This window comes from Drosophila innubila, chromosome X (assembly GCF_004354385.1).
Source record: "Drosophila innubila isolate TH190305 chromosome X, UK_Dinn_1.0, whole genome shotgun sequence".
Lineage (NCBI taxonomy): Eukaryota > Metazoa > Arthropoda > Insecta > Diptera > Drosophilidae > Drosophila > Drosophila innubila.
In genome coordinates this window covers 33344788-33357462 of record NC_047626.1, presented here as the reverse complement: position 1 = coordinate 33357462, position 12675 = coordinate 33344788, and the positions used below count along the sequence as shown (strand labels likewise).

The following is a 12675-nucleotide window of genomic DNA, read 5'->3' as shown; positions in this document are numbered from 1 at the left end:
TATTACATTTTATTTTCTATTTTATTTACATAGCTGCATTAATTACGTTTTAGATATGATTCATTCAAATCTATGGAGACATGGCTAAGTAACTAGCATATAAATAATGAAACCAGTTTTACGCAAAGGTATTTTCGACTGATTGGTCCCATGGAAGCTATATGTTATAGTGGTCCGATTCCAACCTAATTTGAACATGTTGTATAAGGCAATTCGAGGTTTACAATTTGTAAGTTTGGTACAGATAACTTAAAAAATAAAAAAGTTTTTTATACCAAAGGTTGCTTATCGTCCGTTCGTATCGATCGTTCCTATGGCAGCTATATGATATAGTGGTCCGATTTCTACCAAATTTGGCTAGGATGTAATAGGCAATTAAAAATACCCAATTTATGAGTTTGATTGAGATATCTCCAAAAACAAAAAAGTTGTTCATACTAAAGCTCGATTTTGTTCCGATCGGCCCTATGGCAGCTATATGATATGGACCAACTTATATGCATATTATATCAGAATAGTTAAGATTTTCAAAAAACAAAAAAGTTTTTCTTACTAAAATTTGAGTTTAGACCGATCGGTCGTGTCACAAAAAATGTTCATACTCAAGGTCATGCCGCTCCACAAGGAAGTCATCAAAGTTGACAAAAAACATGCCTAGACACAAAATAATATTACATCGCCGTCTCTCCATATATTTTAATGAATCATATCTTAAACGACATGTAAATAATGCAGCTATGCAAATAAAATAGAAAAGAAAATGTTATACATTTTTTCTCGACTTTTCCTCGAATTTTTTAAGTAAAAAAAGCTAAAAAAAGCTAAGCAAAAAATTCATAATTTTCTTAATTTAAAGATAAATAGCTCTAAAACAACTGGTTTAAATCTGGTATAAATTAAATATAGATATATTCATTAGCTTTCAGTAAAAGTAAAGCTTTTCGCATTCTCGAGTAATGATGTCAAATGTGGGCGTACCATTGAAAAAAAGGTAATAAAAACAGGCAGATTTTTAAAAAATTCTAAAAAAAAATCTCAGCATAAAAAAGAAAATAAAATGTTTTTCGTCATATGGGGCCCCAAATCTATACAAAAAAGTGGGATTGGTTCTTGTAATATCTCAAAAAACATAAAAGTTTTTCATACTAAAACTTTATTTTCGACCGATCGTTCCTATGGCAACTATATGATATAGCTAACCGATTTGAACCAACTTTGGTCATAATGTGTAAGACAATAAAAAATTCAAATTCTGTGAGTTTGGTTAGAATATCTCAAAAAACACAAAAAATGTTCATACTAAAGGTTATGCCGCTACACAAGGAAGTCATCAAAGTCGACAAAAAAGAAATAATATTATATCGCCGTCATTCCATAGATTTTAATGAATCATATATTAAACTACGCGTAATTAATGCAGCTATGCAAATAAAATGTAATTTTTTTTTTACTTTTCCTGGAATTTTAAAGTAAAAAAAACTAAGAAAAAAACTTAAAAAAATCATCATTTTCTTAATTCAACAATTGATATCTCTTTAACTACTAGTTTAAATCTTTAACTTTGTATAAATAAATTATAGATATATTCATCAGCTTTCAGAAAAAGTAAAGCTTTTTAAAGATTTTAATCGGTTTTGGCATTCTCGAGTAATGATGACAAATGTGGGCGCACCTCTGAAAAAAAAATAAATAAAAGCTAGATTTTTAAAAAACTAAAAAAAAAAAATCTTACTGTTTTCCGATATATTGACAACTAGATGCTTATTTTTGGCGATTTTCTATTTCGATACAAAACTCGATCTAAAGTTTGGATTTTCAACACTACTTTTAACCCATTTAAGAACGTTCATCGGAGAACATCGATTTCGGGACAGGGGCAAATTGACCTTCCTCCCACCTAGCTGTGCCCCTGGGTTCTTATATTTTCATTAAAAATAAAAAATAAAAATTTTTTTTTTTGAAATCAAAGAAGTATTTCGCAGTATTTCGAAATCGAAACTTAGAAAAGCCGGTAAGCCGATAAATAGAAAAACAAGGGGACTCCGCCCCCTGGTCTTTTCGCTCGCCTTCCCATGGCTCGCTTCGCTCACGGTGTTGTACGGCTACAGCCGAGCACGCTCGACAGTATGGTACCCTGTGCCCAGGTACTCTGTACTAAAAGTTGATTTTTGACCGATCGGTTCTATGACAGCTATTTGATATACTATAGTGGACCGATTTAAACCAACTACGGTCAAGATGTACAAAACCAGATCAAATGCATATTCTATCAGTTTGGTTAAGGAATTTCAAAACACAAAAAACTTTCTTACACTAGAATTTGATTATCCACTGAGCGTCTTTATGACAGCTATATGATATAGTAAACCGTTTTGAACCACATTTGGTCAGGATGTATAATAACAGCCCGGATGTACTTATATTGTGTCATATTGTTGCGATAGCTCAAAAAACCAAGAAGTTTTTCATACAAAGTCTTAATTTTCGACCTATCGTTTCTATGGCAGCTATATGATATAGAGGTCCAATCAAAAAATAAAAACAAACTTGCGTACGGTAACCAGGAACCTACATACCAAGTTTAAAGTCTTTAGCTTTTTTAGTCTCTGAGATCGACGCGTTCAAACAGACGGACAGACAAAACCAAAAATATATATACCCCTTTTTGGCTATTTTCAATGGGCGCAGGGTATAATAAAGGAAATTCAAATGTGAACATATGTATGGTGTAATCATATACCTTCACATTTGGGTAGTGTATCGCTCCAGGTACCCGATTCCAGACATTTCCGTTTGACCACTCCACTCAACTTGTGTGATTGTGTACAGCTAAAGATTACCTCGGAGCCTACGTAAGTTGTGTTGGAGACGTATTCAATGCTGCCATATGGTATAGACAATATGGAACCACAGTCGATATCTGTAAGTGTCGCCGATTAGCTAATATGCTCTTGCTATAAAACGCAACACCTGGTATAGACTCACATTCACAGAAGGGTGCATCGGAGCTCCACTCACCAGTGTCCAAACATTCGAGAACTGGTGATCCGTGCATAACGTGGCCAGGATCGCAATTGTATTTTATTTTTGAGTGGACATTATAGTCGTAGCCAATGACAAAGGAACCAGCTGGAACTTGTGGTGTTTCACACGTTACCAGTTCGCAGATGGGCGCATCCCCTGACCACTTACCATCTCTAGTACAATACAATTCCGATGGCCCGTCAAGCCAGTAATCTTCGTCGCATTCATACTTAACCACAGAATCGACTGTTGTACTGCCGTTCACAAGAATGGATATACCCCGATCAGGTCTAACGGGTGCGCCACAATCGACGAACCTGCAAGACGGCGTTTTACTAGACCACTCACCACCTAATCCACATGAAGTTATCTAAAATTGCATATAATCATGATCAATTATTTTCACATTTGTGTACATTTAGATATATATATAGGTATTTCCACAGCGACGATCGTACGACAATATGTGAAAAAAACACGAAAATACTTTTTAAAATATATAGTTCAAAGAAAAAAAATTAAAAACCAACCGATTTTTTCCATTATAAGATATAAGCAAAAATATTCGATAACGTTACGTGATAAATATAGGATGACTTTTATTTGCCAAACGCGAATTAGTTTACAATGGGCAAGTTTTTTGCATAAAACTGATTTGAAATATTGCACTTAGAAAAAAATGTCGTTCTGCGTACTGTCCCGAATGGGTTCGATTTAAGAATGTTTTCGTGCTTAAAATTTTAAGTCCGTTTCGTACAAATAATACTTAACTTAAGTACAAATTGTACTTGAATTTAAAAATATGTATGTTTTTTCTTGAATCAAGAACATAATACTGAGTTCAAAACCGTTTTGTACTTAAAATATGTTGTATGTTTGTATTCCGTATGTATGTTGTAGCAGACAACGATCTCCTGTACTAGAACGAGCAGATGATTAAATCTCTAAAATGGAGCACGCGCTGGTTTCCGGCTTCATAATTGTCGGTAGAAAGGGGAGTGGGATAAGGTACAAGGAATCCATTTAGGGAATGTGCTCGTGGAATTCATACATTATTTATTAAAATATATTCGCGTGCGGTAATCCAGACTTCAGTGGAAATCAGACTGCGAACAGGTAGGGGTAAACGGACACAAATTCGTACAATACTAACAGTTATTAAGAGATATCCCTAGAATGTCGCATGTTGCAAGATGATGTTGCAACTTGATATTCCCTCCCTTCCTAGATCACTTCATTCCTGAAAAAAATAAAAATTTTATAAATATATATATATATTTTATTTTTGTGATCCCCAAACATACCTTAGGGGCATGTAAAATAAATTTAGCAATAATTCATCGTTTCAATTTTGTTTATTCTAATAATTAAGACTAACATTATGTTTCATTCTCGCAAAAAAGAAAAAAAAAAACTTCAATATTATTGTCGCACAGAGAAAAATGCATTTAAAAACACGTATTCAAGTATAAAGTAGTAAAAAACTAAAAAAGGTAAAAAAAAAAGCCCTTAAACACACCTTTCCAATGATACATAGGACATATCTGTAGCTTCTATGGTTTGGAAACTGTGGAGGTTTCAATTTTACCGGGATTTAGCGTTTTCGCGCTAAACTAGCGGTTTTTATCAAAAAGTCGTAGAACAAAAATTTTTAGATTTTCGAAAAGGAATAAATCCCCATCATTACATTTAAGCTTCTTTAGCGCTTTGATGCAAACAGACAAACAAACTGACTTTTCATTTCATTTTGAGAAGTCCACTAAAATTTTCAAACTTATTTATCTTTTGAACCAATAATCGGATTTGGGTGATTAAGGTATCAATCGACGCGTATTTTTGATTTTTTAAAAAATAAAAAATTTTACCAAAAGACCCCAACAGCCCCATTAGCTGCAATCACTTAAACTTTTCCCCTCCCACTTACACCCCCGTATCTCATGACCCAGGTTGATTAGAAAAAGTTTTAGTATGCTCTTTTGTAAGTTAGGACTAAAACTTTCGATCGGTATATAACTCGTTCTGAGCAAATTTTCCAACCTAGCTGTATATATTGTTAGTTGCCTTTCGCACCCTTCGTGATGTCCGCAGTGATAGGTACTTTTTCGTATCGAACAAATGGTGCCCCCATGGCGCTGTGGTTAGAGAGACCGCTTCAGTTGTTAAGCAGTAGGCGGTGGCTTGAATCTCACTCGTAACAAATTAAAATAACATTTATAAAACTAAAAAAACAGAATAAAATGTAAATAAATCAATATTTTAAAATAATAAAAAAACTATGTATAAAAAATTTTTTTTTTATTTTGATTTTAATTTTAAGAACAATTATTTTTAAAATAAGAACCTGGTCTTATTTAAAATATATTTTTAAAATCAAGATATTTTCTCTTAATTTAAGAATTTTATGTTCTCGACGCATTTTTTAGACCAAAAATCTTAGTTCTGAGACCCAAATCTTGATTTTTGAACATTTTTTTTATCAGTGTATGTCAGTTGTATTATATAGTGAACCGACTTGAACCAAATTTGGTCAGGATGTCTAGAACCAACATACATGCATATTCTGTGAGTTTGGTTGAGATATCTCAGAAAACAAAAAGTTGTTTGTACTAAAAGTTTATTTTCGAACAATTGTTCATATAGCAGCTATTTGATATAGTGCACCGATTTAAACAAAATTTGGTCATATATATTAAGGAGGAGCCCTTCTGCTGGATATGGCTGTGATTATTAGATGTTTTCGTAAACATTCGTATTTTGTAGTACTAAGAAAACCTGTACCCTGTTGGTACTTGCGTTACCATATGGTAACAGCCGAAAAAATGGTCCTGTAGCTTTCTTGGCAAGGACGTAAATTAAGAAGGTTTTTTTTTCGGATTCAGCGATCCTAAATTTATCACTCCTGAAAGTTTTATGAAGAAATTCGAAAAAAAGTTGCTCAGGACAATTTGGGTTAAAATCGCAAAAAATTGAAATAAATAAAGATCATTGGTATATAATTCAATTTGTGATAAAATAACTGAATTTTTTCATCTGTGCAGTCGTGTGCATATCCTAGTGAATTAGTTCATGTGTAAATTATTTAAATAACTAATTTGAATACGATTCTGAAAAAAAAAGTTACAAGATGTGAGTTTGTGACCGATTTTATGAATTTTTTTCTTAGCCGCGGTGGAAATACCCATGTTCTGATTACTTACCGCTTCGCCTACTAGTACAAACCCAGGTTCACAAGTATATATAGCTGTGGAACCAGCTCGTTTATCAGTAAAGCTCACATTACCACCGGTGATGCGCTGAGGATCTGGACACCAGTCCACCAAACACTCTGGCTGCTTTCCACTCCAGCCATCTTGCATGCAGGTGCGGTTTTCGTTACCAATAAGCGTGTAATTCTCATGACAGCTATAAATAGCCACAACGTTATAGCTAGTACGTTCCTCTGACAAGTGTATAGATCCGAATTTAAGTTCGGGCAATTTTCCACAGTCAACGTCTGTGAATATTTAAATAAATTTAATCATTAAATTGAAGACAACAAGTAAGAATGCTCTAGTCGAGACAACACGACAACAAAATATTTCGCGCCCATACACTATGGCTCATTTCAGGAAATCAGGTGGCAAAAATCTTTTACTTTTAAGCCCGGTGAGATATCGGTCTGAGATTTGAAATATATGTTCTTAGCACTTTAAAAAATATTCAGACCCAAAAAAGAGTAGGCGTGACATGGGAAAGGGCGTAAATTAACTCTCAAACGCAAAATTGCGGTTATGTTTCAACTTTTAAAATGATATTAGCAATTATAAAAAAAAATGTACAAAAAATGTGTTTTATTTTTGGGTTTTTTCGTTTGTATAATAAAAAAAATTTTTAACTTGTTAAAAAATAAATTTCAGAGAACAAATTTTTTGACTTTTTCATAAAACTTGGCTAAAAAAAGATAAGCAAAAAGACAATACCTTGGTAGTTATAAAGCGAATAAAATATAAATATTTCCTTAAAAGCAGCAAACTTTAACAAAACTGAAATTTCGTATGAAAGAATCGTTGTAACTCAAGAAAATGACGTTGCAGCTCGATACCTAGGGCCCATACATTTGGCACGTACATATGTTCAAATCTGTTCTCAAATTTTTATTTAGTAACATTTAATTTTTTTTTAAATTTATTCTTGTACCGCTACGTACCGGTACTTATAACGGAATCGAAAGGAAAACTCCGAAATAGAACCTATTACCAAAATAGTTGTTTTGGGACGTACCAGATCCGAAACAGGAACCGTTATTTGTTTCGGTTTGATTCCCTGCTTGTATTTACATTACGTCTAATATTTTATAACTTCCTTAAGCCAGTGTAAATCGCGTCGCATGCACGGTGCATAGGCTGTCCGTCTGAAGCAGCGCTGCCTCACACAAACAGTGTATTACGCAGAGGCCGTCACCAATACAAGCATATTTTTCCCTCTTTTTACACGCGTTGTGTCTGTTGTTACATACACAAACGCAAAGTAAAAATGTGATTGAGTTTGTGTCTCACACTGCCTTAAGCTGATACTCACATTTGCAGCTGGGCGCTAATCCGCTCCATGTACCATCGGCTTTGCACTCACGCTGTGCGTAGCCTATCAGCGAATGACCCGTTGGACATTCGTACTGTATTTTCTCGCCCAATGTGAATTTTTTACCCAACACAGTTGTGTTGAGCTGTGCATCTGGCGAGCCGCAGGATAAAGGTGCTAAAAAATAAAATTATAATTATAAATATTGCAAAAATTACGCAAGAGACTATTTTCCGAAATTTGTTTGTTCATAAATACCAACAGCAACTGCACCCAACATATTAAATTTCGTATATATTTACGAAGATTTTGCCTGTTAATTATAAAGTAAGCGACAGACGACTTACTAAAGGGGTAGACCAGCGGTGGGCAAGCCCTTGCTCGCGCTACTCACAAAGCTCAAACCGGTAAATTGGCTTGCTCGAGATTTTCGACAATACAACAACAACTTTTGACGCCGCGCGCAAATCATTTATGACCCCCAATTAAACTAAACAACAAACACACAGCAAATGCTCAAGTTTCGGCTGTGTTCATTTGCTATAATTTATGACTTCAGCAGCGTCTTGTACACTGTGTGAAAAAGTAAAGTTGGTTTTGACGCGTTTTGGTTTTTACCACATAATAAGCGTTCAACTTGCAAATAAAATTAATTAGAACTTCTTTTAGTGTATAATTGTTTTGGTTTGTCAAAACCAACAACAACCACACAGATTTTTTGTCACGACGCACAGAGTCATAAATGTGTTTATATCGCTTTAATTTATGACTTCAGAAGTTGTGTTTGTTGTAGATGTTGTTGTAGTGCTCACGATTGCAAGTTCCTTGCCCACCGCTGGTGTAGACTAAACGATGCCGTGGTTCAGACACTTAGATACTTGGGACGCAGAAGATTTGAGGCCCTTGCAGAGCGCTGTATTAAATTTGTAAATAATTGTTCCAAATATATAATACAGTGAACCGATTTGATCCAAATTTGGTTAGCATGTATAAACCAATTTAAATTTATATTCTAACAGTTTGGTTAAAATATCTCAAAAAACAAAAAACTTCTTCATACTAAAACTTGATTTTTGACCAATCGGTCCTATGACAGCTATATGATATAGTCTGTCGATTTGAACGAACTTCTGTCAGAATGGACAAAACCAAGTTAAATGTTTGGTTAAGATATCTCGAACAACAAAAAACTTTTTTATTCTTAGACTTAATTTTCGATGTAACGTCTCTATTGCAGCTATATGTTATAGTGGACCGATTTTCACCAAAACCAGCCCAGATGCAAATTTTATATATGATATAGTGGTCCGATCTAAAAATAAAAACAAACTTGATCTGCCTATGGTATCCAGGACCCTACATCAGTTTGAAGTCACCAGCTCTTATGGTTTTTGAAATCGACGCGTTCAAGCAGACGGACAGAAGACAGACAGACGGACAAGAATATATATACTTTGGGGGGTCCGTCAAGTCCCCTTCTGCCTGTTACATGCATTCTGTCAAACACAGTATAGTATAAGTACTACTAACCTCCTTGCGCTCGCTTTCTTAGAATTCTCAACTGGTACTAGCTTGCCAGCTATGAGGAGTACACTCAGAACTAAAGACTATGACAGAATATGTTCTGTAATTAGTCTTCATTTGGTTTCACACTAACTGAAAGCTTGTAACACCCACACTTTCGATTTAGAAAATTTAAACAGGTAGCGTCAGGTAATACCTATATCATCTATGTATATTAAGTTGTTTGTCCAACTGACTGAGCATTGTACCGGCCAAACGGCTCAAGATACAAGCTTGAAATTTTAACACAGCACAGATATGACAAATTCATCGGTGTTTAAGACGGCGTTTTGGCAAATTCGCCCTATACAAGCATTAAATTCGATGTCAAAGTTCGCGGCTATTTTGATTTACATATAGCAGCGTTTGGTCGTAGACTCACGCACACGGTTACGTGGGTTCAAACTCAGGCAGACCAAGCTAGATTTTATTTTTTAATTTATTTTTTTTTACTATTTTTTAAAATCAAAAATAAAATATTGCATCATTTTGCATTTTTGTTGTTGTTTGTTATGCAGCTTTATCATTGTTATTCTTTTGTGCTAATCTCGCACAAAATCTCAAAGGGCTGCAACAGGCTGTGTTAATAGAATGATTTAAATAAAATAGTTTTTTCTTTTTTAAATTTTTCTTATCAAAAATAATGTGTTGCTACATTCCGTATTTTTGTTGTTAATTGTTTTTGTTAAAACCAAGGAAAACTAAACTTAGGGCTGCAGCATAACATATTTGCTTAGCAGTTGTTAAAGACATTTATTTACACCAAAAAATAATTTTCTTTAAATTGATAGTTGTGTTTTTCAAATTAATATAATGAATGCTAAATAAACCGAATTGTTTGTGAATTGTTAATGAATAAATGCCGCATTCAGTATGCTTATCGATACATTGCTTTGAATGTCATATCGATCCCACAAAAAAAACCCCTTCACGGGGTAAAAGTCTAGTGACGAAAGCAATTTCCAGCCCCAAAATTTCTGATATACAATTTTGTGGCGAACAAAATTCAGTTTAATCTAAAAATTTTAAATAAAAATATAAACTAATAAAAAAAAGCGAAAATTGGCATCAATTCTAACACAATAACTCTCTCTGTGTCCAGTCGTGTTTTTTTCTGTGCTCTATGAAATTATTAGTTTTTGTGAATATTAACAACCCATTAATATATATGTATCGTCATATATGTGCGTTATTGTGTTACCCTTTTGATTGGTGTTTTATATTACATTTTTGGTACATTTGCAGTGTTTTATTTAGTTAAAAATATCAAATCTTATGTGTGTATCCATTTGTGCATATATATTTGTTATTGTTTAATTTTTCCTTTCTCTCTACTTGATCTGCTGCTAAGTACATTGTTTTTGTTTGGGTATTTAACATTAAGTCAACATGCTTTCTCGCTCCCAGTGTGCTTAGTTGCACTCTCACTTAACAACGTCTTAAGCATTGCAAGCGCAAGCGAATTGTTTTTGTTCGTGCGTTAAGCCTATTTCTCCGTTAGCTAGCTCTCTCACTCTATCTTTGTGTTGCTTTTGTTTACATTCTGCGTCGGTTTGTAACCAAGCATTGTTTTTGTCGTTTTCTGTGATCTACTGTGATCTACTGATTCCAGGCAAGAGTTTACTGCTTGCTATTTCTGTGACCGGACTTATCATTTAAAGTGTGTTGGTTTAACAACTAAAGTCAAAGATTATCTTGAGAAAAACATTGGTTTGAGATGGCGTTGTGAAACCTGCCGGACATTGAGGTGCAAGTTTGCAAATATATGGAGAAAACCAAAAAAAGTTTTAAGAATTTATCGAAGCTTTTTCATAAAGCAAATGTGGTTTTTTCGGATATGGAGAACTTGTTCAGTAATTCGCCATTATTGACTGAGCAACCTAAACGGAAAAAGAATAGCTCTGCTTCGCGCTATGCGCAGACTTCCTTATCGATCCCGCAATCAGACCTGGATCTGCAGCAATCTAATACAAATTCCATTTCTCAATCAACCAATTTAATACCTCAACATGCTAGGACTCACCATAACCCACATGAAATATCTGCCTCACAATCAACATCTGTATCCATTGGTGTAAATCTTAATGTCACGCCAGCCGGTACGGCAGTCAATCCACTGACTACCGTACCGCCTCGCCTGTCAATGCCCCTCCAAGGCATTCCCCCTCCGAATCCTAAGAGACATGTTTTTATCTCTAGGCTTTCTAAATATCAGTCTTCGTATGATGTTAAGGCTTATGTCCAAAACGAAATACAAGGTGCTGATATTTCGGTGGATAAATTTAATTTTATTTACCCCAGGGAAATCTTATCATTTAAAATATCGTGCTCAGAAAGTGTTTTTGCAAATATTTGTCAAACACACTTTTGGCCTGAACATATCTTTGTGGCTGAGTACAAAGGAAATGCAAATCGAAGGAGAGATCGGAACCCGACATAAGGTGATGGCGCCTCTTTACCTGTTATATCTTCAAACGTAGTCTCAAAAAACAAATTTCCTCTATCTAGACTATTTCTAAACAGCATTCCTTTGACTTTGACATCATCTCTTTAACTGAGACCTGGCTCAAACCTGCCACATCAGATTTTTCTATTCTTTCTTCTAAATAAACAACATATAGATGCGATCGTATTACTCGAATTGGAGGTGGAGTACTGTTGGCTGTTGACTCCAATCTCCCTTCGGAGCCGATTCCAACCACTTTTTATTCGGACATTGAGTTCATTTGTGTAAAAGAATCTTTCAATAAATTTTATATTTATTTAACATGTTCTTAAATTCCACCCCCTGCTGATGAGACAGTATATGATACTCATCTAAACGATATTAAATATATATCATCTTTAGTTTCTGACACTGACTTGCTCTTTGTCTTGCGTGATTTTAGTCTGCCCGATGTTAAATGGATCGCTTTAAATGACTCGAATTTACTTATTCCTGATAATTCCAATAGCTTTATAGATAGTCTCTCAGAACTGTCGTTGGCTCAGATCAATCCAGTTCGAAATTCTATTAACAGGACACTCGACCTGCTATTTGTATTGGATTCTTCCGATATCATTGTATCTAGGATTTACCCATTGGTCTCTCACCTTTAATAACGTTCACGCTATTTCTGACCAATCCATAGCCGATTTGTTTGCCGACTTTTTTCAAACTACATACTCTACGAGTAGTCCCCATGCTGGTCACTCTTACCCTTACATGCTGAACAGTATAAGCTTTATGTACAGTCCCGCAATCACAGAGAGCTCGCTTATTTGTGAGCTTAAATTAATTAAGCCAGTACATACACCAGGTCCTGATGGTGTGCCTGGTTCCGTATTAAAGTACTGTGCGGATTCCTTGTGTAGACCGCTACATAAGTTATTTACTTTGTCAATTGACTCTTCATCTTTTCCAAATCTATGGAAAGAATCTTATATTATTCCTCTTCACAAAAAGGGTATTAAGTGCGACGTTCAGTATTATAGAGGTATTGCAAAGCTTTCTGCAATTCCGAAGTTGCTTGAGGAAATAATAACTTCTCA

At 34.7% G+C, this 12675-nt stretch overlaps 1 protein-coding gene across 1 annotated transcript in view; it reads right to left on the bottom strand.

Annotated features, from left to right (window-relative positions):
- The window catches only part of LOC117787410 (sushi, von Willebrand factor type A, EGF and pentraxin domain-containing protein 1), a 51933-nt gene that overhangs the window by 19543 nt on the left and 19715 nt on the right, over positions 1-12675 (bottom strand). The window contains exons 6-9 of the mRNA XM_034625931.1: positions 7582-7758; positions 6222-6517; positions 2986-3394; positions 2741-2920 (exon numbers count right to left, since the gene is read on the bottom strand). Coding sequence (XP_034481822.1) covers positions 2741-2920; positions 2986-3394; positions 6222-6517; positions 7582-7758 — 1062 coding nt within the window. The remainder of the gene's footprint in view (positions 1-2740; positions 2921-2985; positions 3395-6221; positions 6518-7581; positions 7759-12675) is intronic.